Source organism: Panulirus ornatus, chromosome 34 (genome assembly GCF_036320965.1).
Source record: "Panulirus ornatus isolate Po-2019 chromosome 34, ASM3632096v1, whole genome shotgun sequence".
In the NCBI taxonomy this organism is placed as follows: Eukaryota; Metazoa; Arthropoda; class Malacostraca; order Decapoda; family Palinuridae; genus Panulirus; species Panulirus ornatus.
Genome location: NC_092257.1, coordinates 7,342,371 through 7,369,947, shown reverse-complemented (window position 1 = coordinate 7,369,947; position 27,577 = coordinate 7,342,371). Strand labels below are relative to the sequence as shown.

General features: G+C 42.0%; 1 protein-coding gene across 1 annotated transcript in view; it reads left to right on the top strand.

Moving 5' to 3' along the window:
• Positions 1–12,708, top strand: part of LOC139759806 (zwei Ig domain protein zig-8-like) — a 125,039-nt gene extending 112,331 nt beyond the window's left edge. The window contains exons 5-6 of the mRNA XM_071682282.1: positions 590–874; positions 12,049–12,708. Of these exons, the coding sequence (XP_071538383.1) occupies positions 590–874; positions 12,049–12,230 (467 nt within the window). The 3' untranslated portion in view covers positions 12,231–12,708. The remainder of the gene's footprint in view (positions 1–589; positions 875–12,048) is intronic.
• The last annotated feature ends 14,869 nt before the right edge of the window (positions 12,709–27,577 follow it).

Sequence of the window (27,577 nt, the reverse complement as noted above, 5' to 3'; positions counted from 1 at the left end):
AGGTCACATGAGTTACCAGGTAGACCATGATTTGGGTCACGTTATATGGGCCAGGTCACATGAGTTACCAGGTAGACCATGACTTGGGTCACGTTATATGGGCCAGGTCACATGAGTTACCAGGTAGACCATGACTTGGGTCACGTTATATGGGCCAGGTTACATGAGTTACCAGGTAGGCCATGACTTGGGTCACGTTATATGGGCCAGGTCACATGAGTTACCAGGTAGGCCATGACTTGGGTCACGTTAGTTACCTGACGGTCCGTGACCAGGTTCACATTTCCTACCTGGGGAGAGGGGGTGGGGGTCTGCGTTACTTTAGCTCAAATAATTGTTCCTATTTCAGTTATTCTTTATTCACTGAAGTAATCATTATCTATCGCTAAGGTAATTAAGATAATTAACTACAGCACTGTTACCCATAATAATTATCATGTCGCTCACAAAAGCACTGATCAAACTACCTTTTGGTGGTGACATATACGATAACCACAGATCATAGAGAGTCCCTTGTAGTTAAGAAGCAGGTGTTGCAGCCTGGGTAGTAGTTATCGGCCATTAGTCATAGCTAACGAGGTGATTGCAGAGGCGCGTGCCGTGCTGGGGGGAGGACCGGACGTGCACGTGCACACTGGGGGTCGACTCCGTCTCCACTGCACCGTCCAGCTGGCCACCGAGAACCCAGCTTACATCTTCTGGTTCCACAACAACACCATGATCAACTACTCCCCTCGGCGGCCCCTCCGGGTCCTTAACCAGCACCACGGCAGTTCGCTCGTCATCTCCAACGTGACGTGGGAGGACGCGGGCACCTACACTTGCGAGCCTCACCTTGCAAGACCGGCCAACCTCACGCTGCATGTCGTAGAAGGTATGTGTGTGTGTGTGTGTGTGTGTGTGTGTATGTGTGTGCTGAGGAGGCCATTTTGGTTCCTGTTGTTGTTATTACTATCTATGTTTACGTGGCTTCGATGGAGAGTGTTTTACAGTGGCGAGACCGGAAAAATACGTTGCACATTTTACACTATCATAACAAAGAGGACATTAAACATAACTGAGAAATAACTAATCAGTATATAACTGAATAACGAACATTATGATGTGCTCATCCCTTACCTTCCACTCATCAAGCTAATTACTTCATGGTTAATGTCAGTGTTATAAATCATGTATCCACCAAGATGTTAATCATGCACACGACTCTCCTCCTCCTTTTCTCCTGCAGCTCCACCTTTACAATAGCCAGACACGAACACCTTCACGAAAATATGTCACTTTTCCTGAGTGCTCGTGGAACCCTTGCTGGTAAACTTGTCTCCAACAGCATCAGATGCGTGTGTCTGTTGTCTTCAGGTTCCCGTGGAATAAGTCATGGACGGGGAGGCCTAGATCACCGGCCTGTGTCCTCACAGCCTGACCCCTCACCTTTACAGACAGCTTTGATGATAAAGACGACGTAACAATAGCGTTTGAGCGTCTGTGATTGGCAAGCTGGAGGACGCCCTCCCCGCTGGGCAGGTGTGATGCTTTCCTTTATCTTCACCCTACCACGCACTCTGGTTGTGTGTGTGGGTTTGTACGAGACGAAACCCTCGAAGGAGAGAGGTCTTGGGAGCAATCCCTTGGGTCATGATGACCCATGTCCCTCACTGTGGACATCAAGGGTTTGTTTGTGAGGGATGGTGGACTGAGAGAGAGAAAGGGAGACGAACGGAGGTGGATTTATCCACTCGATCCATCACACTTAGAATGGCAACGGAGACTGATGCATGGATGATTTACGTGATTCAGGGAACTGTTTAGGTCACTGTGTAAAGAAGAGTTGAGTACATCCGTGGGAGCAGAGAATGCCGGGTGGACCATACAGGGGAATGATGAGAAGGATGCTAATGAAAGTTCTGCTGAGAAAACTGTGTAATGAGTTGTCTACCTTCTGGTACGCTGCTCGAGGCATATTTGACAATGAAGTCAATAATTCGTTCTTTTGTAGCTCTTCTTTCACAACACTGTTCTTCAGACTGTTCTGCAAAAAAAAAAAAAAAAAGATCGGTAAACTGTGCATTGAACTGTTGTAACAGACTGTTCGACACAGCCCTTGTTCCTCAACACTGCCCCTCAGTTGTCTGTTTCCCAAACTGGTGATGATAGTGTTCATTCAGTGCACAGTTCAAACGTATGACTCGACACGCTTGAATATTCCATGAGGCTAAAATGGACTTAAAGCGGTGTGTTCTCCTGCCGTTCCATCTGAATATGTAGTATGTTTTGTAGGGTGTTCGATCGACTGTTCGGCTGGCTCTTTCGTAGACTCGCACATCTTCGGTGCCCACTGGATTGCTGTACTAAGCGTACAAGTAAGTGTTCAGTTGATTATTCTTGGGTGGACTGTGCTACGGGCACAGTTCAGGTGTTCAGTCGTCCATCCAGACTGCAGGGCAGGATGAACAACCGGCTAGAGCAGTGTCCTGTCAGAGTGTTCGGTAGATGGTTGGACTAAGTGATGACTGGTTTAGCCAAATGACTGCCCTTTTGTATTAAGTGACGACAGAATGTTCACTGGATTGTTCAAGAGAATGCCAAACACTCTGACGAACAGGCTGTGCCTTCTTTTATTTAACAGACTGTCCAGAATATTCAGGAGATTGTTCATTGCAATTATTTAACATGTATATATATTTTTTTCAGTGAATTAAGCAACAGAATGGTCACCAAGCTTACACTGTGACTTGTGAGGAGGTTGTCTTTTCACTGTCTATCAGATTATTTCCTTTTTTGGTATCCAGTTACTGTCAGACAGAATGTTCAGCAGATTGTCCAACGTACCTATGGGAAGTGTCATTAAGTGAACGAAATGAACGAATGTCTGCAGACTGTCAATGAGTTCACTAAGAAGACAGTTTCGCAAACTGTATAGTAGACTGTTTTAATATTGTGCAGCAGATTGACAAACTTAACTGTTCAGTGCTAACTAACTGTTCAGCAGATTGCTGAACAGACTGGTCAGCCGGCTGCCCAACACCCAACACCTTGTTCAGCAGTATGACTCAATAGACTTCGTGTCGCATTGTCTACCGGGATGATGAAGAGATAAGCTGTTCAAATGATTGTTCACAGTGTTCACATTAAGTCCGCTGTTCTCCTGTGCTACTCCTGGAACTCCAGGTGGTTGAGATGTCCCTGGCCAGACCTCGGTGTCCTAGGTGCTGCTGGTTGGCCCTGGGTGTCCATAAAGTTGGCCAGGACCCTTGATGTTCCCCGGGGCCCTTGATGGCCATAGCCGATCGCTGGTGTGCCAGTGTGTCGTGCTGGAGGAAAGCGGCCACTGGAGCAAGACACACCCCCCCCCCCCCCCCCCCCCGGAACCATCGTCGTCTTGGTGGCCCACACAGCGGCTATGGTCATCCACGTGTGCCTTCCCCTTAACTGTGGTAGTGATTACCCTTAACTGTCACGATGGTTACCCTAAACAGTGGATGGGTACCTTACCTGTGTCAGTGATTACCCTTAACTGTCTCAGCGATTGTCCTTAACTGTGGTGATGATTAACCTAAACTGTGGATGAGTACCTTAACTGTGTCAGTGATTACCCTTAACTGTGACGATGATTAACCTAAACTGTCGATGATTACCCTAAATTGTCGATGGTACCTTAACTGTGGCGATGATTACCCTTAAATGTCGATGATTACCTAAACTGTCGATGAGTACATTAACTGTGTCAATGATTACCCTTAATTGTGGATGATTACCCTTAACTGTCGATGATTAACCTAGACTGTCGACATCGGTACTTTAACTGTCTACGATTGCCCTCCCTTGTGCGGACGTCGATAAGTACCGTCGACTCTGTCGCTGACTAGCCTATCCTCAACCGTGATGATGATTACGCTTGAACTTTGTCTTCAACATTAAACATTTTACGATGTTGTTTTGGTAAAAGAATAGATGATTGTAGCTCAGCAAGACATGCTATTTACCACTTTGTAATCCTTCTCATTTCGCACCACTCGGATATTACGCGCAGTCGTTAATGATAATGATACAAGATAATAGTCATTTTGACAGGGTGATCGTTGCAACATGAAGATCTCGCATTTCTCGACTGGGATACAGTTGAATACAATGTATCAACCTAAACAGACTTGCACATGTCTAGGATACATTTTGTCATTCTATGATTGGCTAAAGTGAAAGAAACTTCCTTTTTTAGATATGATTTGCTCTTATGACCTATAGAACGCGCCACCTTGAGACTATAAGAATAGTTTGCCATCAATTGAGTTTCCCATTTCCTCTGAATTTCATTTTCTTTTTCAAAATTTCCAGGGTAAACTGTTGTATCTTCCTTCTCGCTGAATGTCGCTCTCGTTTTTACCGGCAAGAATTCGAGATGGGAGTTCTCAAGAGTTTTGTTCTTGGACTCATGTTATGACCAGAAATTCATATATCTTCTGGCAGTGTCTTCAGCTCGTGCCTTTTAATCATTAGGCTCTTTGGTTCTCACTAAAGTTGCAAACGACAACCTAAGATAAAACCAAACATCCATTTCATGGTCGTCCGGTGCGTTCTCAGACACTGGATCGTGCAAGAGTTGCGTGATCTTGAGGAGCCACACAGATACCCCTTCCTTGAGTGTGGCTCGTTGACGAAGTATTTCATCAGTCCAAGTGTTGTGGTTGGAGCAGTATCGATGTTTATATTCCACGAGGTGTTGACCCTCAATGCTTGCAGTTCCAGGAATGATATCTGATCTCTGAGGCGAACCCTTTGGCACATGCTGGTCTTGTGTAGCTCTGCTGTCCTATGGGTCTCTCTCTCTGCGCCCCCAAAAAGAGAACGACCAACTAAAGACCAGTCGTTTGCGTCTCCTATGTTTCATCTCGATCAAGAGAAAAAGACAAGTGATTCTTCCTAAACTTCTGTCAGTTGAAGCGATTGTCTTGAAGATATGGAGACCGGTTTGTTTCCCAGATTTTCCACTTCGCTGGGAAGAATCGATGAATGGCCCACTAATGGCCCGTTGTGTTCACCACACTTCATACGTCACCCGGGGTCTGTGAGGTGTTAGTCATCGCGGGAAAGTCTGTAAATCCTTTCATCAAACTTATGCAACTGTATACAGGACGTATGTTTATACTCTACCATGCCGAGTCAGATGATAGACTCATTCGTGTTTCGTTGCCACACGGAGACCTTTTTTGGGTGACCAAAAGTGACATTTAGAAAGCCAAACAGTGTGAATCATCATTTAACCATCCTTTGTCCTATGCATGATGTAGTAATATATCTTCTATTTTGTTTCAGATTTGTTAATTAGATGTGGTGGGAATATTTATAAATGCACACCATTCTTTTGGTTGCACTTGTGGGCAATGTACTGCTGTAAAAGCAGAGATGTGAAGCAACTGGACAAGTGAAGAATGATATATATACCTGCGCACGAATGCAGAGCACTGCGCGCGCACTTTAGTATAACAAATAATGCCCTCCGACAGCAGGATTCGAACTATTTGTGCTGGGAAGCTGACGAGGCTAACCATTAAACCATGGAGCCTATAGCCTAGCCGTTAACCTAGTGTGTGTACATCATGAGTGGAAAGCTCACGCCGATGGACTGAAGGGAAAGCGAACGCCATTTGTAATTCCCATGACATGAAGAGAACCTGTGAATCATCCTATTATTCTTGCATGACAAATGTCTGGATTGCATGCGCATTTTGTCCCGTGCAAACGATATACCCACGCTAAGACTCCCTTATGATTTACAAGAATTTGACCGAAACGAAGGCAAAGGCTCTCAAATGCCACCAGAGGCTTCTTCAAGCGCATTTTTTTCGATACTCTTAGGATGAAACTCCTTCATCCTAACACAAGAGAAGAAGGACGATTTCAGTGGCCAAGTAATATAAAGAATTAGTAGCATTAGTTCTTGGCTCTAGCATTCAAGACTGGAATGGGTTCATAAAAAAGAAAGCGATTACATCTTTAAATGTTGATCTTAGGTTTATTGCAGCAATGTCTTAAATGTGTCGATTATTAGTATTAAGTGTCGAATACGCTGCGTCGAAGATTACCTTGAACTATGTCGATGATTACCCTTAACTATGTCGATGAGTACTTTCTATCTTTCGAATTACCCTTAACTGTGTCGATTATTACCCCTAACTGTGTCGAACATAACCTTTAACTGTGTCGATCATTACCCTTGTGTCGAGCATCAACCCTGACTGTGTCGACCATAACCCCTAAACTGTGTCGAACATTACCCTTAAGTGTGCCGATCGTTACCTCTATCTGTGTCGAACATTACCTAGAACTGTTGATCATTATCACTCTGTCGAGCATGCCACTTATGTGTGTCGATCTTTACCACTAAATGTGTCGAACATTACCCTTAACTGTGTCAATCATTTCCCTTAGTCTAGAGTTGCCCTTAATTCGTTGAACGTCAATGTGTACTGTTAACTATGTGGATATATATCCATATAAACTTTTCATGCGTAAACTCAATATACAATTCAAAAAGTAATTGTGAAAAATCACGAGTACATGATTCATTGTTCATCCGTCGAGTTTGAAATTGTTCTGATAATGATGAAAAAAAAAATGGCTCCCCGATATGTAAAATGCATAAGCTTTCAGCTTTTTGAAAGATTATTGAAAGCACTTCATGGATTGGGAAACGTGCGAGCCATTTGCTAATGTCCAGCGGACCGTTCCTTGCATTGTTTACCGTCCGATGTAGAATATTGGCACACATAATGACTGAGCATTAACCCTCCCGTTCCATGGACATTGGTGTCTATACTCGCGCGGAGAGTCTTTGTTTACATCCATGTGTGCTGACGGACCGGCCTATATATATATATATATATATATATATATATATATATATATATATATATATATATATATTCATTTATTAAAAAAGGGGGTGACTGTATTGTTGAGTGGTTGGTAAGGTTATTTAATGTATATATGATTCATGGTGAGGTGCCTGAGGATTGGCGAATGCGTGCATAGTGCCATTGTACAAAGGCAAAGGGGATAAGAGTGAGTGCTCAAATTACAGAGGTATAAGTTTGTTGAGTATTCCTGGTAAATTATATGGGAGGGTATTGATTGAGAGGGTGAAGGCATGTACAGAGCATCAGACTGGGGAAGACCAGTGTGGTTTCAGAAGTGGTAGAGGATGTGTGGATCAGGTGTTTGCTTTGAAGAATGTATGTGAGAGATACTTAGAAAAGCAAGTGGATTTGTATGTAGCATTTATGGATCTGGAAAAGGCATATGATAGAGTTGATAGACATGCTCTGTGGAAGGTACTAAGAATATATGGTGTGGGAGGCAAGTTGTTAGAAGCAGTGAAAAGTTTTATCGAGGATGTAAGGCATGTGTACGTGTAGGAAGAGAGGAAAGTGATTGGTTCTCAGTGAATGTAGGTTTGCGGCAGGGGTGTGTGATGTCTCCATGGTTGTTTAATTTGTTTATGGATGGGGTTGTTAGGGAGGTAAATGCAAGAGTTTTCGAAAGAGGGGCAAGTATGAAGTCTGTTGGGGATGAGAGAGCTTGGGAAGTTAGTCAGTTGTTGTTCGCTGATGATACAGCGCTGGTGGCTGATTCATGTGAGAAACTGCAGAAGCTGGTGACTGAGTTTGGAAAAGTGTGTGGAAGAAGAAAGTTAAGAGTAAATGTGAATAAGAGCAAGGTTATTAGGTACAGTAGGGTTGAGGGTCAAGTCAATTGGGAGGTGAGTTTGAATGGAGAAAAACTGGAGGAAGTGAAGTGTTTTAGATATCTGGGAGTTGATCTGGCAGCGGATGGAACCATGGAAGCGGAAGTGGATCATAGGGTGGGGGAGGTGGCGAAAATCCTGGGGGCCTTGAAGAATGTGTGGAAGTCGAGAACATTATCTCGGAAAGCAAAAATGGGTATGTTTGAAGGAATAGTGGTTCCAACAATGTTGTATGGTTGCGAGGCATGGGCTATGGATAGAGTTGTGCGCAGGAGGATGGATGTGCTGGAAATGAGATGTTTGAGGACAATGTTTGGTGTGAGGTGGTTTGATCGAGTGAGTAACGTAAGGGTAAGAGAGATGTGTGGAAATAAAAAGAGCGTGATTGAGAGAGCAGAAGAGGGTGTTTTGAAGTGGTTTGGGCACATGAAGAGAATGAGTGAGGAAAGATTGACCAAGAGGATATATGTGTCGGAGGTGGAGGGAACGAGGAGAAGAGGGAGACCAAATTGGAGGTGGAAAGATGGAGTGAAAAAGATTTTGTGTGATCGGGGCCTGGACATGCAGGAGGGTGAAAGGAGGGCAAGGAATAGAGTGAATTGGAGCGATGTGGTATACCGGGGTTGACGTGCTGTCAGTGGATTGAAGCAAGGCATGTGAAGCGTCTGGGGTAAACCATGGAAAGCTGTGTAGGTATGTATATTTCCGTGTGTGGACGTATGTATATACATGTGTATGGGGGGGGTGGGCCATTTCTTTCGTCTGTTTCCTTGCGCTACCTCGCAAACGCGGGAGACAGCGACAAAGTATAATAATAATAAAAATATATATATATATATATATATATATATATATATATATATATATATATATATATATATATATATTTTTCTTTTTTATACTATTCGCCATTTCTCTCATTAGCGAGGTAGCGTTAAGAACAGAGGACTGGGCCTTTGAGGGAATATCCTCACCTGGCCCACTTCTTTGTTCCTTCTTTTGGAGAAAAAAAAAATGAGAGGGAAGGATTTCCAGCCCCCCCGCTCCCTTCCCTTTTAGTCGCCTTCTACGACACGCAGGGAATACGTGGCAAGTATTCTTTCTCCCCTATTCCCAAGGATAATATATATATATATATATATATATATATATATATATATATATATATATATATATATATATATATATATATATATATATATGTTTCTTTTTTTATAGTATTCGCCATTTCCCGCGATAGCGAGGTAGCGTTAAGAACAGAGGACTGGGCCTTTTTAAGAATATCCATCCTCACCTGGCCCCCTCTGTTCCTTCTTTTGGGAAAAAAAAAAGAATATATATATATATATATATGTATATATATATATATATATATATATATATATATATATATATATATATATATATATATATATATATATATATATATATATATATATATATATTTATATATATATATATATATATATATATATATATATATATATATATATATATATATATATATATATATATATATATATATATGGTAAATTATATGGGAGGGTATTGATTTAGAGGGTGAAGGCATGTACAGAGCATCAGATTGGGGAAGAGCAGTGTGGTTTCAGAAGTGGTAGAGGATGTGTGGATCAGGTGTTTGCTTTGAAGAATGTATGTGAGAAATGCTTAGAAAAGCAAATGGATTTGTATGTAGCATTTATGGATCTGGAGAAGGCATATGATAGAGTTGATAGAGATGCTCTGTGGAAGGTATTAAGAATATATGGTGTGGGAGGAAAGTTGTTAGAAGCAGTGAAAAGTTTTTATCGAGGATGTAAGGCATGTGTACGTGTAGGAAGAGAGGAAAGTGATTGGTTCTCAGTGAATGTAGGTTTGCGGCAGGGGTGTGTGATGTCTCCATGGTTGTTTGATTTGTTTATGGATGGGGTTGTTAGGGAGGTGAATGCAAGAGTTTTGGAAAGAGGGGCAAGTATGAAGTCTGTTGGGGATGAGAGAGCTTGGGAAGTGAGTCAGTTGTTCGCTGATGATACAGCGCTGGTGGCTGATTCATGTGAGAAACTGCAGAAGCTGGTGACTGAGTTTAGTAAAGTGTGTGAAAGATGAAAGTTAAGAGTAAATGTGAATAAGAGCATGGTTATTAGGTACAGTAGGGTTGAGGGTCAAGTCAATTGGGAGGTAAGTTTGAATGGAGAAAAACTGGAGGAAGTAAAGTGTCTTAGATATCTGGGAGTTGATCTGGCAGCGGATGGAACCATGGAAGCGGAAATGGATCATAGGGTGGGGGAGGGGGCGAAAATTCTGGGAGCCTTGAAGAATGTGTGGAAGTCGAGAACATTATCTCGGAAAGCAAAAATGGGTATGTTTGAAGGAATAGTGGTTCCAACAATGTTGTATGGTTGCGAGGCGTGGGCTATGGATAGAGTTGTGCGCAGGAGGGTGGATGTGCTGGAAATGAGATGTTTGAGGACAATGTGTGGTGTGAGGTGGTTTGATCGAGTGAGTAACGTAAGGGTGAGAGAGATGTGTGGAAATAAAAAGAGCGTGGTTGAGAGAGCAGAAGAGGGTGTTTTGAAATGGTTTAGGCACATGGAGAGAATGAGTGAGGAAAGATTGACCAAGAGGATATATGTGTCGGAGGTGGAGGGAACGAGGAGAAGTGGGAGACCAAATTGGAGGTGGAAAGATGGAGTGAAAAAGATTTTTTGTGTGATCGGGGCCTGAACATGCAGGAGGGTGAAAGGAGGGCAAGGAATAGAGTGAATTGGATCGATGTGGTATACCGGGGTTGACGTGCTGTCAGTGGATTGAATCAGGGCATGTGAAGAGTCTGGGTAAACCATGGAAAGCTGTGTAGGTATGTATATTTGCGTGTGTGGACGTATGTATATACATATGTATGGGGGTGGGTTAGGCCATTTCTTTCGTCTGTTTCCTAGCGCTACCTCGCAAACGCGGGAGACAGCGACAAAGCAAAAAAGAAAAAAAGAAGAAATATATATATATATATATATATATATATATATATATATATATTTTTTTTTTTTTTTTTATACTTTGTCGCTGTCTCCCGCGTTTGCGAGGTAGCGCAAGGAAACAGACGAAAGAAATGGCCCAACCCCCCCCCCCCCCATATATATATATATATATATATATGAACTTGAGCAACTCTAGTACCGTCGTGCTCAAGGGTTGTACCGTCGTGTTCAAGGTTCTAACCGTTGTGGGCATAATGAACTTTCTAACCATGTTTGACTACAGGCTGCAGGACCATGGCACGGTATGGTAGACGCCGATAGGAAGGCGTCTGTCTGGCTTGACCATCGGCCTTTGAAAGCCAGTTCTCTCAGCAAAGTAGAAAAGAAAAAAAAATACTGACTCAAAAGCACTGATTGCATTTCGTCCTATGAATCCTCATAAGCCAGTAACCACCGCCATACTGACTTAACCCGTCCTACGCACTATACGCACGAGTGTATAGCTTTTTCTGTGGTCAGTTGACCATTCGAGAGTCATATGCAAGAATCTTCACAAGGAAACCTATCATGTACGTGGTATGTTTTGCTTTAAAGAATATACCATAGATTTTTAAGGACTGGGCGGCGTTTGGGAAACTTAAATGTATACCCGATGATCTCTAGGTAAAAGAAAAATATAATACAATAGATTTTAAAGACTATGCAATGCATTCTTGTTTGAGTCTGTGCCACAGTTAGTTGTCAGTTTGTCAATAGAGTCTGCGAGGAAGCACTGAGCGCAGGGATTAGCTTAGATCAGAGTTACCGTGACTAAACCCCCATAGCTGTGGTATTTTTGTCAAAATGTACACTCGGTCAAATAAGTATCTCCCCACACGGGTCCAATGAATGCCGGTGTTTGTTGTCTTGGTAGGGATGGTCAGTGCAAATGGATGACAGATTTCCTAATAGCTATAGAAGCCCTACAACAGTGTTACTGTTATCGAAATATAAGATCAATATATGTATTATGGCAAATGATAGGAAACAATCGATACAATATAAGAAATCATGAAAGTAGTGTGAAGACAGATTAATGGGCATCTCTCAGAATGATTCGTCTGTGGTGTTTATTATTTCACACAAAAAGCGGTAAAATACTTTATATTTTTTTCTACTATGTGTACACTCAAAGTTCAGCGCGCCATTGTGATATTTTGCCAACAAAGACGTGTGTATCATTGTCGCCGGAATTACAATGGCCACAAAAAATTAAGTACGATTTGTATGCCTTACTGAGCCGCTGTGGTATTAACTGGGCGACTGAGGTAATAATTCCTTGTGTCTTTTCAGGCGAGAAACACGCAGCCCTCCAGAACGGCCACAACGACGGGGCGGAGCAAGACGACGCCGCCGCTGGACACTCCGCCCACTTCCCCTCTACTCCGCTCTTGATTGGCTACTCCTGCTTGTTGACAATCTTACGTCATTCTTACTTTGAAAATTCAAACTCTGACATTCTGCCGTGGTTATGAGTGTCAGAACCCACGCCAACATTTGATATTTGTACTGTGTGTCTTAAGTGGATTAGAGCACTTGGGTAGATTTTATATGTAACTATAGTGTGTTGTAACTCCTGGAGAGCAAGACACTCCTGTGGGGGAGATAAAAGTCCCTTGTAAAGTCTGATGTTACTGAAGAACCACTGAAGTACCACTGTCATGTTTGCGTCCCAGCATCGAACCCTGAGTAGGGCAAGTGATGTGGTACAGGGTTATCTAATGAGCTCTGGTGTGTGTGTGTGTGTGTGTGTGTGTGTGTAATATTAAGGATAATAACGAAGCGAACCCTCCTTACTGAGAGGACGTTCTCCCTCATGGGAAAGGAAAGGGAGACCGGTCATAGATGTTGCCCTCCAAACTGGTATTCCGTTGTAGCACCGTATAATACTACACTGGATCAATGTGATGTATAGGCCTGCATTTGACAGTGCAATAAAACCTTACCTCACAACACCTAAGCTCTTATTTCTCTCCTTCATAAGCTATTTTACAGAGAAAAAAATCTTCGAATCAATGGGGTGGGGCACCTTTCAGCTCCTGCAAGAAGAACTCACCCAACTCCTGCCAGCCCTCTGCTCGTAGGTCTTCCCTAAAACTATCTTTTTAATCAGTTTACCAAAGCATCTTTACGATATCTTCACCGTCATGTGTCTTATTTCGTGAAGGTCGCCTATATTCATCATCCAACTCTGTATATTCAGTTCCAACACCCCATATCATTTTTGGTAGTCATTTAGACTAGCTATTTATTACACACCTACCATACGATATCCACCTTGAATTAGACACAAATCCTTCCAAACTCACGTTCCTACGGCGTCTAATGAACACCCCATTGTCTATTGTATTGTCAAACTTATGAAGATCACAATGATATGCTACAACTGGCACCGTTACTCTGTAGTATTGTTGAAACGTTTATATATTACACTATTCACTTCAAGCACACGTTACTCATTTTGCTGTCTTGTAAATCAAATTTCTTGAGTAGTTCAAAATTGATTGTTTAATCTTTTAATATAATTGAACCTGTTACTATTATCAATTATATTTCAGCCTTATTCATAATATTTGATATGTGATTGAACAAAACCTCTTGTCACGATAGCATCTTCGGTCGAAAGGTGATTTGGCTACCTCAGGGTATAAAGGAGCTCAGCCAATAAGAGAAGAGCGCGGGAAGGAAGGCAGCACAACAACTCGCCTTATAGTGCTATTGGCATCCTGACTGGACGTGAGATTTCCAGATGCGTTTGAGGTGATTTTTCTGTCGATTTTCTTTAGTTTATTTTCAGTCATACATATATAATGATTATAGGACATTATGTATATTATATTTTCAAAGACAAATAAAGGTATAGTATTTAATCGCTTTTGTTAGATTTTATTTATATGCATATGTATACCGTATATGACAAAACATCCACATTGTGTACATTTATTTTCTATGTCAGCAATATTATTCCTTTGTTCTTTTGCTCAATATTTGTGGCATTTGCATATATAAAAGAGATCTACACGATATCAATAGATTTTACACAATGTTCTTTTATAGACTGAAATATTTTTTTTTTTATTACAAGGGTCATATGGGATTAGGGAATGCTGGGTGCTGCAAAGAAGAGAAAACGGAGATGCAACAATATGGAAAGAATTGATATTGTTATGAGACACTGATAAATACCATATGAACACAATATAACATGGGCTGGAGAATATGTGGGTGAACATTTCTTACCTTAACACATTAGATAGATGAATCATTTAATATTTGTTCTTAATTGCTAAGTTGTTTGGCCAAAGAATTCATTTAATACATTTTATTTTATTTCTCCTTAATCAATATATAAGTACAAATGTTTAGCACCACATGGTAATTTTATTCTGGATGCCGCCACGCCACTCTAATGGCCTTTGGCGCCGCCAAAGGGGCTTCAAAGAGAAAGAATTAATGACTTGTGTATCGGCCAGCTTTACTGCTGCCGAATGATGGAATGTATCAATATCCTGCTAACGAGAAGGACAAATCCATAGTGATAGGAGCATCCATGAGAAGATAATATAATGGGAATATTGTGTGGCATAATTGTAGCCTATACACCTTGCTGCTCTGATACTTAACCGTACTACAGCAGTACTTGGTTCAGTGGTTTGAATTAACCTCTTTCAGCCTTCTCCAACCTGCAGCTTTATAGATATTACACCCTCCCCATCTGAAATGTCTGAGGTACATTTTGAAGGATGATGAATGAGGATGAATGTCACTAGTCAACCATAGTAGAAGTTGATGGTATGGAGATAAGTAAGATCTTTTTTCATCCACAGAGGATAATAACTCTTTGTATAGTTGTATTTATATACAAAAATATTTATATAAAAACATTGTTCTATTCCACAAGTCTTTAGCACAAAATTATGGGTATATATATATATATATATATATATATATATATATATATATATATATATATATATATATATATTATATATATATATTTTTTTCTTTTGCTTTGTCGCTGTCTCCCGCGTTTGCGAGGTAGCGCAAGGAAACAGACGAAAGAAATGGCCCAACCCACCCGCATACACATGTATATACATACGTCCACACACGCAAATATACATACCTAAACAGCTTTCCATGGTTTACCCCAGACGCTTCACATGCCCTGATTCAATCCACTGACAGCACGTCAACCCCGGTATACCACATCGATCCAATTCACTCTATTCCTTGCCCTCTCACCCTCCTGCATGTTCAGGCCCCGATCACACAAAATCTTTTTCACTCCATCTTTCCACCTCCAATTTGGTCTCCCACTTCTCGTTCCCTCCACCTCCGACACATATATCCTCTTGGTCAATCTTTCCTCACTCATTCTCTCCATGTGCCCAAACCATTTCAAAACACCCTCTTCTGCTCTCTCAACCACGCTCTTTTTATTTCCACACATCTCTCTTACCCTTACGTTACTTACTCGATCAAACCACCTCACACCACAAATTGTCCTCAAACATCTCATTTCCAGCACATCCATCCTCCTGCGCACAACTCTATCCATAGCCCACGCCTCGCAACCATACAACATTGTTGAAACCACTATTCCTTCAAACATACCCATTTTGGCTTTCCGAGATAATGTTCTCGACTTCCACACATTCTTCAAGACTCCCAGGATTTTTGCCCCCTCCCCCACCCTATGATACACTTCCGCTTCCATGGTTCCATCCGCTGGCAGATCAACTCCCAGATATCTAAAACACTTTACTTCCTCCAGTTTTTCTCCATTCAAACTTACCTCCCAGTTAACTTGACCCTCAACCCTACTGTACCTAATTACCTTGCTCTTATTCACATTTACTCTTAACTTTCTTCTTTCACACACTTTACCAAACTCAGTCACCAGCTTCTGCAGTTTCTCACATGAATCAGCCACCAGCGCTGTATCATCAGCGAACAACAACTGACTCACTTCCCAAGCTCTCTCATCCCCAACAGACTTCATACTTGCCCCTCTTTCCAAAACTCTTGCATTCACCTCCCTAACAACCCCATCCATAAACAAATTAAACAACCATGGGGACATCACACACCCCTGCCGCAAACCTACATTCACTGAGAACCAAACACTTTCCTCTCTTCCTACACGTACACATGCCTTACATCTCGATAAAAACTTTTCACTGCTTCTAACAACTTGCCTTCCACACCATATATTCTTAATACCTTCCACAGAGCATCTCTATCAACTCTATCATATGCCTTCTCCAGATCCATAAATGCTACATACAAATCCATTTGCTTTTCTAAGTATTTCTCACATACATTCTTCAAAGCAAACACCTGATCCACACATCCTCTACCACTTCTGAAACCACACTGCTCTTCCCCAATCTGATGCTCTGTACATGCCTTAACCCTCTCAATCACCCTCTCGAAGAGACGAAGCTAGGACGCTTCGTCTCTTCGATGTATATCAACTGACTGTTATATTTCTCTCTTGTGTCTCCCCTGATGATGTGATTATTACACGAAAGTGCACTTGGGAACTTTTCGTGTTTCATTTTCCCCGTGGACTCATAGGAATATCTTGATCACGCGCAAAATTGTGATCCTTTCCAATATATATATATATATATATATATATATATATATATATATATATATATATATATATATATATATATATATATATATATATATAAAGGAGAATGTATGGGTATTTTTAGTAGACTTACTGTACCAAAAAAGCAAAAACAAGTTAAATGAAGGATTAGAAGCAAAAATCTCGGTACAATATGGAAACTGGTTATAAGAGGGGTACTTTGTGCCAATATTTATGAAATTAGTGTGTTCCCAACAGCACGAAGCATAATAATTTTCATTAGAATGATGATATTACATAGCATCGAAAAGAATTACAGAAGCTTGAACATTTTACAGATACAAAAGAAAGATATATCAATCTCTGTGCGTTCTTAACAATTCACAATCTTATGCTTACTAGCAATTGCTTGATACTTCTTTCATTACCATGTGAGTCTTATTTGAGTTGTTTTGATATCAATTTTGGCACCGTTTCAGGTGTTATTAACAGGTTTTGTATTTGGCAATCATACTATTCATTCACTTTACTGTGAGGCAGACAGTATAAGATTAATTTACCTCAATTTGTGCTTTATCCTAATAGTTACATGTGTTATCGTTTCATCTTTGACTTTGTTTTTGTGTGCATAGTCCTATATTTCGCTTAAACAAAATGCTTCTGAAATATTAACTGACTCTGCATATTACTGCCTGTGTTTTCATTTCCAACGAGTATGACTAAATATACTTCCATGTAGATAGAATTACTCCTGGATATCAGGTTGTTATACTTTGAAAGAATTATCTTGATTTGTGAACTTGATTATTATTTCAAATCCATGTACAATACACTGTTGAATTCTTTAAAGACTGTAATATATTGCTGTCTGTGTTTGTATCTTAAGCAGATTTATGACTGCTTGTGAATGTCAATATGCATGCCTGTAAGACAGTTATGCTTTGATATCGGATTTTGTATTACTGCATGCAGTCTACCATAAGGTGAAAAATAAATATGTTCTGATATATATTCATCAATACTGTATTGCACCAAATAAATATCACCCGATCATTCGTTTCCTTTCTTTTCACAATATTTAAGAATGAGGTGAAATGTAAGAGTGTTAGGGAAATTTAAATTACATTGAATTACCAGCACAAACCGAGGATAGGCTCAGGACTTATATACATAATTAACAGTTTATATCAGCACCAGCAAAAAAAAGAAAATATATATGTTTCTTGAACCATGAAGAAAATTCTGTTATTTAACAAAATGTCAAGTTTATATTAAGTTTTTCCATTGCTAAAGCAAAACATAAAATCTATACCACACAAAGTAGAACAAAGGACTTTATTTCCAGCAGAAATTATGCCAGAATTGAATATCTTACAATTACCTATAATTTTCCCGTTTTCTCTGGTACTTTCGCGTTACTGCAAGCATCACAGAAATTAGTGTGTCAAAGTCTTTAGATTGCACTTCTTTGTATGTGTTTCTCTCTGAGCACGGACGCCATTTGTAGTCTTATTTGTCTCGTCTCCCCAGACGGGTGTGTTCTTACGCTCTGTATTTCAAGTCTGTGTTGCCTGCTGTCGTAGTGTCTACTCGTCTTTTCGGTAAGTCAGACTTTGCTTAGCACTATGGCAATGTATCTGTGCATTTTTCTTTGACAAGTGGGCTTCCTTGAGCTTTAATTCCGCGTATCAATACGTAGGAAGGATGACACAATTCGTAGCTAGGATGCCATTTTGGTTTCGTTTAGAATGCCATGATCAACTCTCTTCTTTCAGCCTTTCTATCTTTATTTAACCTTCACTGCGTTCTTCGGATTACTCCCACATATTTGAATTTGGTGTCGTATGTTTATTAGTATTAAATATATGTGAAGTGCTGCTTCTGGTAGCCTTGTACGTTCGTCGTTTTTTAACTGTAGAGCAGTGTTTATAGGGGTGTTTTTCACTCGGTGAAGTGTTTACAGAGGAAGTGTTTTTTTAAACTTAATGTAATACTGTGCTGTTTTTCCTTATGTTCAGGGCTGGGATCAGGATAGACGTACTGAGAGACGCCAGTCAGGCAAGCCACCACTGCTCCCTAGCCTCGGTAGCCATAACAACATGCGCAGCGACATTGAGTAGGGCAATGTGCAATCGTAGCTGTTCCAACTCGGTCACGTGCCAGCTACTGACCTGTACGGATCTGTTGCCGTTCTTTCAGAGCTAAGTTGTAGCTGTTCCTCCCTGCGTTGTCGCTACCCTAGCTTTGTTTTGAAGGTTTTTGAAAGTTATTGTTCATCAATGTCTTTCTATAAGGTTGTTTTATGCAAAATCGATCTTTCATTGACGGGTGTCCGCAGGAGAACTCCGCCTGGCCTCTGTGCGACCGGCCCCGCCCAGAAACCTTTTTTCTGCATAAAACATTTGCCTAATCTTTTTTTGAGGGGGTAGTTAGCTTCTTTCTCCACTACCTGGGCGGTTTGCCAGATTTTGGGGTTAAGCTCGTACAGAATGAACCCAGGTAAGCCATTCACTGCCCCCGTAGGAGGGAGGGGTGACGGACCCTCCATAAAAAGTAGAAACGCTGATTTTGTTTTGGCCCTTGCGACCGAAGCAACGACTCTTGCCTCCCTCAATCCCTTCCTAATCTGGAAGGTCATTGATGGTTGGTCTGGGCATGTGGAAACGGTCAGGAAAGTAGTTAGTGGTGATTTGCTCATAAGTCGACGAAATAGGTGGCGGAACTACTTAAGTTGATGATGTTCCATTTTCATGAAGTTGTGGTCTAGATACCTATTTCCATGAATTCATGCTCTGATGTCAGGGATATGTCAGAGGACGACCTTGTGAAGGAGCTAGCAAACGAGGACGTTATCGCTGCAAGGTTCATCACCATATTCGTCAATGGTGAACGGCGTAGAACTCCCCTAATTAACCTCACCTTCGGTAAAGCTCGGCTACCGGACTCACTATTGGTTACGTGCAATGTCAAGTTCATCCCTGCATTTCGAATCTCTCACGTTGCTTTAAATGCCAGGAATTTGACCTCCCCTTAAAGTGTTGCACTCTTTCTTATAGATGGGGGAGGGAAGCGTGCTGCGGAGGGTCATACCGCTGAGGATTGTATGGGTTATTAATAGGATGTTGTGTGTTAACTGCGATGGCAACCACCCAAGCTCGGACCGGGCCTGTCCCCGGTTCCAGTTTGAGAAGGAAGTCTTTGCGGTCAGGACCCATAATAACATCTCATATGGCGAAGCTAGGAAGAGGATGAAAGAGTCTCGTGAGACCCCTAAACCTTACGAATCCTACGCGTCGGCTTTGAAATTTAAGCCGGTTATGCGAACAGTCTCGACGCCGACTCCTTGTGACACGCTGACCGTCAGTTCCAAATACCCAGCTCCATCTAACCTTACACCTACATTTAATCCTCCAACCACAGTCCATAACAAATCTTATGCTAATACCACATCCTCTCCGTCCTAAAGCTAAGAAAGAGAATAAAATTAAGTATCTTTAAACCTGACTAAACTTGGAAAAAAAACTGCGTCGCACGTCATTGTTCCGGTACCTCCAACAAGGAGGCCTGTGGTTCACAGGTCGTTTTGGTTGGAGGACATAGATTTGGTGGATGCCAAACACTCCACATACAGGGACTATGTATGTTCCCTTGGGAACCTGCCCAAGTCCCGACATAAACAAGCTAAGAAAGCTGGTCGGTTGAATAACTCTTAAACCAACACGTTCAATATCATTCAGCGGAATTGTAGAGGCCTTAGGCATAAACAAGTACAACTACAACTGTTGCTTGCACTGTATAGGCCAGCCGTGATCTGTTTACAAGAGACCTTTCTAAACGGCACAGTCGAAGACTGTTTTAGATAGCTATCACTCGTATAGAAGAGACGAGAATCGTGGGGTAGCTAGCTATGTGTACCAAAGTTTACCTCACACACGAGTGACTTTAAATTCTACTCTAGACGCCGTCGCACGTAGAGTAAAATTTAAGAATACATAACTGGCCATATGTTCGATACATCGCTCCAGTTCCAGTGCACTTGATAATGAGTTAAATTGACTTGTTAATCAGTTACCTCCCTGTAGAGTAGTTTTAGGAGACTTCAATGTTCATCATTATCAGTGGAGAAGTACCCGGGCAGACGCCAGGGGGGGAACAGATGGTTAATTTTATGATCAATGCCAACCTCACTCTTCTGAACGATGGTAGTGGAACTCGTGTAGATAACCTGACTGGCAATATCTTGGCAATTGATTTATCCTTGTCATCGCCGGATATACTTAATAGATTATTACAAGAAAAACATCCATTATACCATTGTCAATGTACTCGGGGACAACTCGAGTACTAATGACAAATTAATAGTCTTCCTCAGAGAAACAGAATTGATCCAGATGATGTAAGGTGGTTCGTGGGTTGTTCTCTGTGGCGGGATTGGCTTCGGTGTGAGGCTCCTCCTCCTACTTGGCTGGTTGCATGGTGGGTGGACACGTCCACTCATTAGACGGTCGGCCTTGAGAAGAGGTGGTTATTTTCCGGAGCAGCTGCGCCATGGGGTTCAGCCGGCGGACCTCCAAATAAATCATCATCATCTATGTGCATGACGTGGTGGAGGACTATCTTTATTCTGTCCTATCTCTTCGCACTCTTGGGTAAACTGCAACTGTGGCTGCTGTGTCGACTGGGCTATTTGCCGCCACGTTATCTTAATACCCACAAAATTTTTTCCTATTATTTTCAGTTATATTTCATCTATCATAATATCAAATTTATAATTTTATCTATTCTTTGTTATTTCATATTAGAATGGCTGTAGGGGTGACTTCAATCGCATATTGAATTGGGCTGTAGGCCCTAATGACGTTCCTCATAGATCGATGGCCGTAAAAGCCAACAAAGAACAAACATAGTCCGCGGGCTTCGTGCTCTCCGCTTGGAGTTGATTGCTCCATAAAAAGGTCTTATTTATAACCAGGTGAATGAGTCATGGCAGACCATTGGCTGTAACCACTGGTAAATGACTGGTCAACAGGTGAACATGGTAGAGGTGTGGACAACTCTGTAGTTCCCACAACAAGAAAATGTAGATTGACGTCATTCGTCTGAAACTTTGGTTTATATTACGATTCGTTCAGGCGAAAGCTTTTAATTGTCAGTCTTTTGGAACGCCTGATTCCGCCATATAAGATATCAGTTATATGGTTGTTTGCCTCAATTAGTAGTTTAGCTCAACATGGGAATAATGACTACTTACATTTTGTATTTGCACTATACAAACGATGAGACCAGATTTTGAAGCTCCTTGTGCAGGTAAATGATAACATACAATTGAGTCTTGTTTACCCTAAGGTTTCACAGAACAAGATTGGTAAGAATAGCATTGCTATTGAGAGGCTTTTGTCCTCGCAGTTGCCACCAGTTTTAAGCATATATTTAAAGATGGATGATGATAGATTAACCCATAATGTACCCATGACTTCAGATCTATCATTACCCACACATAAACACTGTTGGGTGTTATATACAAAACGTCGTAATTCAAATGTTAATAGAAAAATATGCCTTAATGTATGCAAATTGAATTGGAAAATACGACACCGTTCATTTCCAGAATTCCAGTCAACAACGGGTTGGATATGATGACCTTCCGACCACCGTCGAGGACCACGTCACCCTCAGTTGCCTTGACGTCGCAAGAGGGAGGGAAGCCGTCATGAGAGCACTCAAGTGTCTTGCCTCAAGGAGGGTGGCACCTCCTTCACATGTAAGTTTGATAGGGGGTAATCCTTCGTCGAGTCAAGGAGGGTGGTACCTCCTCCACGTGTAAGTTTGATAGGGGGCAAACCTTCGTCGAGTCAAGGAGGGTGGTACCTCTTTCACGTGTAAGTTTGATAGGGGGTAAACCTTCGTCGAGTCAAGGAGGGTGGTACCTCCTTCACGTGTAAGGTTGATAGGGGGTGAACCTTAGTCGAGTCGAGGCGTTAACCATCGACATAGATGTGATTGACCTGACGCTATGTGGCAGACTGAGACCCTCCCTCCGACTTGTGTCTGTGTAGGGAGCGTTTCGTTCCTCAGGGAGCGCTATGCTCTCAGTGTATTATTATTTAGGAGGCCAGAGATTTGTGTCAGGGAGTAAGTTGCCGTAGCAAGTCAGGGAGAGAGAGAGAAAACCCGACGCGTGGCAGTTAGACACTGTTGTGTGTCAGGGAATGACTCGCTGGGATGTTGTGTCATGCGTCTCCGTCTGTCTTGGAGTGATCTGCCGCCGTGTGGAGACGCACGTCAGCTGGTGAGACGTGTGTTTGAAAGTGAGCGGCTATGATGTTAAAGGACGAGTCGGGCGTTGTTGTTTGTCAGGGTTGAAGGGGGGGGGGGGGTGACCCCTCGTCGTGTGCCAGAGAAAAACAGACCGTCGTAGTAAACGATCGTGTATCGGGGCATAAGCCCACGGCGTGTGGTCGAAACGAAGCCACTGACGTCTGTCAGGGAATGAGTAGAGTTCCTCCACCGTTAGATAGGAAGCCGCCCTTGTGTGCCAGGGAGTTAGTGGGAATAGTGTGTCCTAGGGTGAGGTGCTGCCTTGTGCTAGAGACAAAGCCAAAGAATCTGTTAGAGTGAGCAGCCTTTCTTTGCCACGGTAGTGTGTCAGGAAGAGAACAGTAGTTTTGTGTTGTCGCCACTGTCGTAGTGTGAGACCCGAAGCCATTCTTGTGTATCAGGGAGTTAGTCATGTATTGTGTCATGGTGTTAACTACCCACGTATGTTACAGAAGAAGTCACCGACGTTTTTTGCCTCTGAAACGTGTGTGTCAGGTAGGAAGCCATCGTGACTGAGTTAGGCAATGTAGTATAGCTTGGAGTGAGCTACCGACGTGTATCAGACACGAAGCCACCGACGTCTCTCAGGGAGTGAGCAGAGTTTTTAGTTTGTCAGGTAGGAAGCCATACCGTTGTGTGTCAGAGAGAGAGAATCGAATTTGGTTTGCCATGAAGTGAGCTACCGACACACGTGTGTTAGAGACGAAGCTCATCGATGACTGTTTTAGAGTGAGCAGAGTTTTTGAGTTCGTCGAAGTAATGTGTAGTGAAAGTAAGCTACCGACGTGTATCAGAGACTAAGCCACCGACGCCTGTCGAGAGTGAGGATTGCTTCCTTTTCACCTTTGTAGTGTGTAAGGTAGGAAGCCGCAATGTGTGTGTATAAACGAATTAGTGGAAGTAGATTTTCGAGGAATGAACCAACGACGCCAAACTAAAGCGTCCCTTTAGGACATTTCTTCTAGCTAATGCCACACGATTATAGTCAACTTGCATGGCCCATGGGTCGCCAAAGTAAATCTTCACATTGTGACTGTTTCAGGCTAACGCTAGACGGTCTTATATAGATTTTGTGTGGCACATATGTAAGCCGTCAGTGTAAAGTTTTACTTTAAGAATTTTCCTGTGGCTAACTTTTGTGCAGGGCTACATGAGTCATCACTTTGAGAACTTTATTCTGGTCGAAGCCAGACGATTTTGTTCAGCTTTTGAGGGCTCTGCAGGTAATCAAAGTTAAGCTTCCATCTACGAATTCTTAATTTGGCAGACGCTAGATGATCTGATGCAGGTTCTGCCGGCTATAAAGGTCGTCAAAGTCAAGCTGAACGTAATGAATTATACTATGCCGTCGCCAGATGACTTTATTCAACTTTTGCGGACTCCACTGGCGTGTCATCAGCCTAAAGCTTCACCTTGGGAAATTTATTCCATCTATTGCCAGACGATTTTATTGTTTTAGTGGATTCCAATGTTTATCAAAGTAAAGCTTCACCTTGGGATTATTATTTTGGCCGACGACAGATAATGTTTTGCGTATTTTCTTGGCTCCACGGATCATCAAAGTAGAGCTTCAATTTGGGAATCTAATTTTGGCCGACGCCAAACTATTTCACACAGCTTTAGCGAGCTGCGCTGGTCATTAGAATAAAGCTTCACTCTCTGAATTCTATTCTGGAGGACACCTTACGATTGTATTCAGCATATGCTGGCTCTAAGGGTTATCAGAGTAAAGCTTCACTTTGGGACTTTTATTTCGGCGACCGCAAGACGATTTTGTTCAGCTTTTGAGGGGCCCATGTGTCGTCAAACTAAAGTATCTCTTTGGGACTTTTCTCCTGGCTAATGCTGGACGATTTTAATCAGATTTTACAGTGTCCACAGTTCGTCAAACTTAAAGCTTCCCTTTACGATTTTCTCTTCTGCCTCACGCTAGACTATTTCAATCTGGTTCTGAAGGGCGCACAGGTCGCCAAACTTTAAGCTTCACTCGGAAACTTTTTTCTGTCTAACACCAAACTATTGTGATGGGGGGGGGGGGGGAGTACGGGGCCCAGGGGGTCGCCAAACTCAATGCTCCAACCTGGAAATTTGTTCTGGCTAACGTCAAACTGTTTCACTCGGGGACTTTTTCGGCCTAACGCCACACTATTAACGGGGCCCAGCGGGTCTTCAAACATAATGCTTCAACCCAGAACTTTTGTTCTGCCTAACGTCAGACTATTTTAATCAGGTTTTGCTGGGCTCACGCACTGGTCGTTATACTTAAATCTTCACTCTGGGACCTTTTTACTTCTGCATAAGAGAACTACGCCATATGAAACTTGCATACTTGTTTACATAGATTAATGTTCCTTGCCTACGTACTTTTATAGAAGTCAGTTACTTTTTGTAGTGTGATTTCCCTACCCCAAGCCCCAAGCTGTTATCTGAAATTATTCGTAAGAAACGAAGAGGGACTGTGTGGCTTTATGAATATAAAAATAAATTTAATGAATAATTTGACGGATCACAATAGTGCCAAGTTAAACTAGAGAGTTACGAAAACCTTTTTGGATGTTATAAAGTTAACTCATTGACTGCGAGTTGCCATTGGTCTCGTATAAGAAATTAAATATTTTTTTGTTCCAATGATCCATGAATTATCACCCATCAGCACTTTCAAACATTTATGATCCTTACATTTGACTAAGGCTGTAGCATGACGCTTTACCTGTCTTGTCTCATAAATTCTTGACGAAAAATAATTGAAGCTTCTTTGCCGCTTCATTGCACTCACATTCATAATACGACGCGCACATTCTGCCACACATGATACATGAGGCACACATTCTACCACACACGATACATGAGGCACACAGTCTACCACACATGATACATGAGGCACACAGTCTACAACACACAATACATGAAGTACATATTCTGCCTCACATGATACATGAGGCACTCATTCTACCACACGATACATGAGGCACACAGTCTACCACACACGATACATGAGGCACACAGTCTACCACACATGATACATGAGGCACACAGTCTACAACACACAATACATGAAGTACACATTCTGCCACGCATGATACATGAGGCACACATTCTAAAACACACGATACATGAGGTACACATTCTACAACACACGATACATGAAGTACACATTCTGCCGCACATGATACATGAGGCGCACGTTCTGTCACACACGATATATGAGGTACACATTCTGCCACACACTATACATGAGGTACACACTATACATGAGGTACACATTATGCCACACATGATACACCTGCAGAAACAATGATCCCAATCGGGAATTCTTCCAGATTAAGAGAAGTTTATAAATATGAATGAACGAAACTGCATAGTATCACGCATTCACAGCTACCGGGTCGGCCTGTTCTAGATCGTCACTGCGGTGTTAATGGTCAATAAGTATACATTAAGAGCAAATAACAGTACTTACCGATTTTTTGTCTTCAGGGGATCGATGATACACATATTTTGTGCATGTGTGTTTGAATTTCCCCCGCACAACACCAGTGAGAACGTCCGAGCATGTTTTCTTACTTTCAGATTCAAGGTGCACGTGAGAAACAACCGCTTCGTCTCGCACCATTTTTGGGCAGCTATACAACCCTAGTCCCTTTATATTAATCACCATTTCATTGCTATGCAACCTAATTGAAACGTATATATGTATTTACATAATGCTGTTTTCCCTCTTTATTTATGGACACCGCCACGCTGCTATATTGGTATTTGGTGCCGGCAAAGTGTTTTGAATGCAAACTTTGAATTTGTATCTTTCCTAATGGATGCCGCTATTCAACTGTAATGGCCTTTAGTGCTGACATAGGGGCTTTAAATCCATCCTTCAATTTCCCTCTTTACTTTTGGTAACCGCCACGCCACTGAAATGGTCTCTGGTGCCGCCAAAGTGACTTTACTGTAAACCTTCAATTTGACTCTCTACTTATGGTAGCAGCTATTCCCCTGTAATGGTCTTTGGCACCAGCGAAGGGACTTTACATTAATCCTTCAGATTCCCTCTTCAATTCTGGAAGCCGCCATGCCACTTTATTGGTCTTTCTCGCGGCCAAAGTGGCTTTAATGCAAGCCTTCACTTTGTCTCTTTCGTTATAGATGCCGCTAATCCCCTGTAAAGTTCTTTATCGCCCCCGAAAGAGCTTGAAATTAATCCTTCCATTTTCCTCTTTATTTCTAGACATTGCCACGCCACTATAATGGTCTTATGTGCCGCCAAAGTGGCTTTAATATAAACCTTCAATTTGTCTCTTTCCTATTGGATGCTGCTATTCACCTGTAATACCTTTGGCGCCCGCAGAAGGGGCATTAAATTATTCCTTCAATTTGCATCATTATTTCTGGATGCTGGCACACCTTCAATTATGGTCTTTGGCGCCGCTAAAGTGGCTTTAACGTAAACTTTCAATTTGCATATTTCCTTATGGATGCCGCTATCCAACTGTGATGGCCTTTGGCTCCACCGAGGGCGATAAAATTTCATCCTTCAAATTTCCTCTTTGATTCTGGAAGCCGCCACGCCACTATATTGGTCTTTGGTGAAACCAAAGTGGCTTTAATGTAATCCTTCAATTTGTCTATTTCTTATGGATGCCGCTATTCCCCTGTAATGGCCTTTGGCGCCGCCGAAGGGCTTTGACTTAATTCTTCAAATTCCCTAATTATTTCTGGACACCGCCAAGCCACTATAATGGTCTTTTCTGCCGCCAAAGTGGCTTTATTGTAAACAAACCTCAATGATTTTCTTTCCTCAGGGATGCCGCTATTCCCCTGTAATGGCCTTTGGCGCCGCCGAAGAGGCTTTAAATTAAACCTTCAATTTACTTTATTATTTCTGGATGCTGACACGCCTCCAAT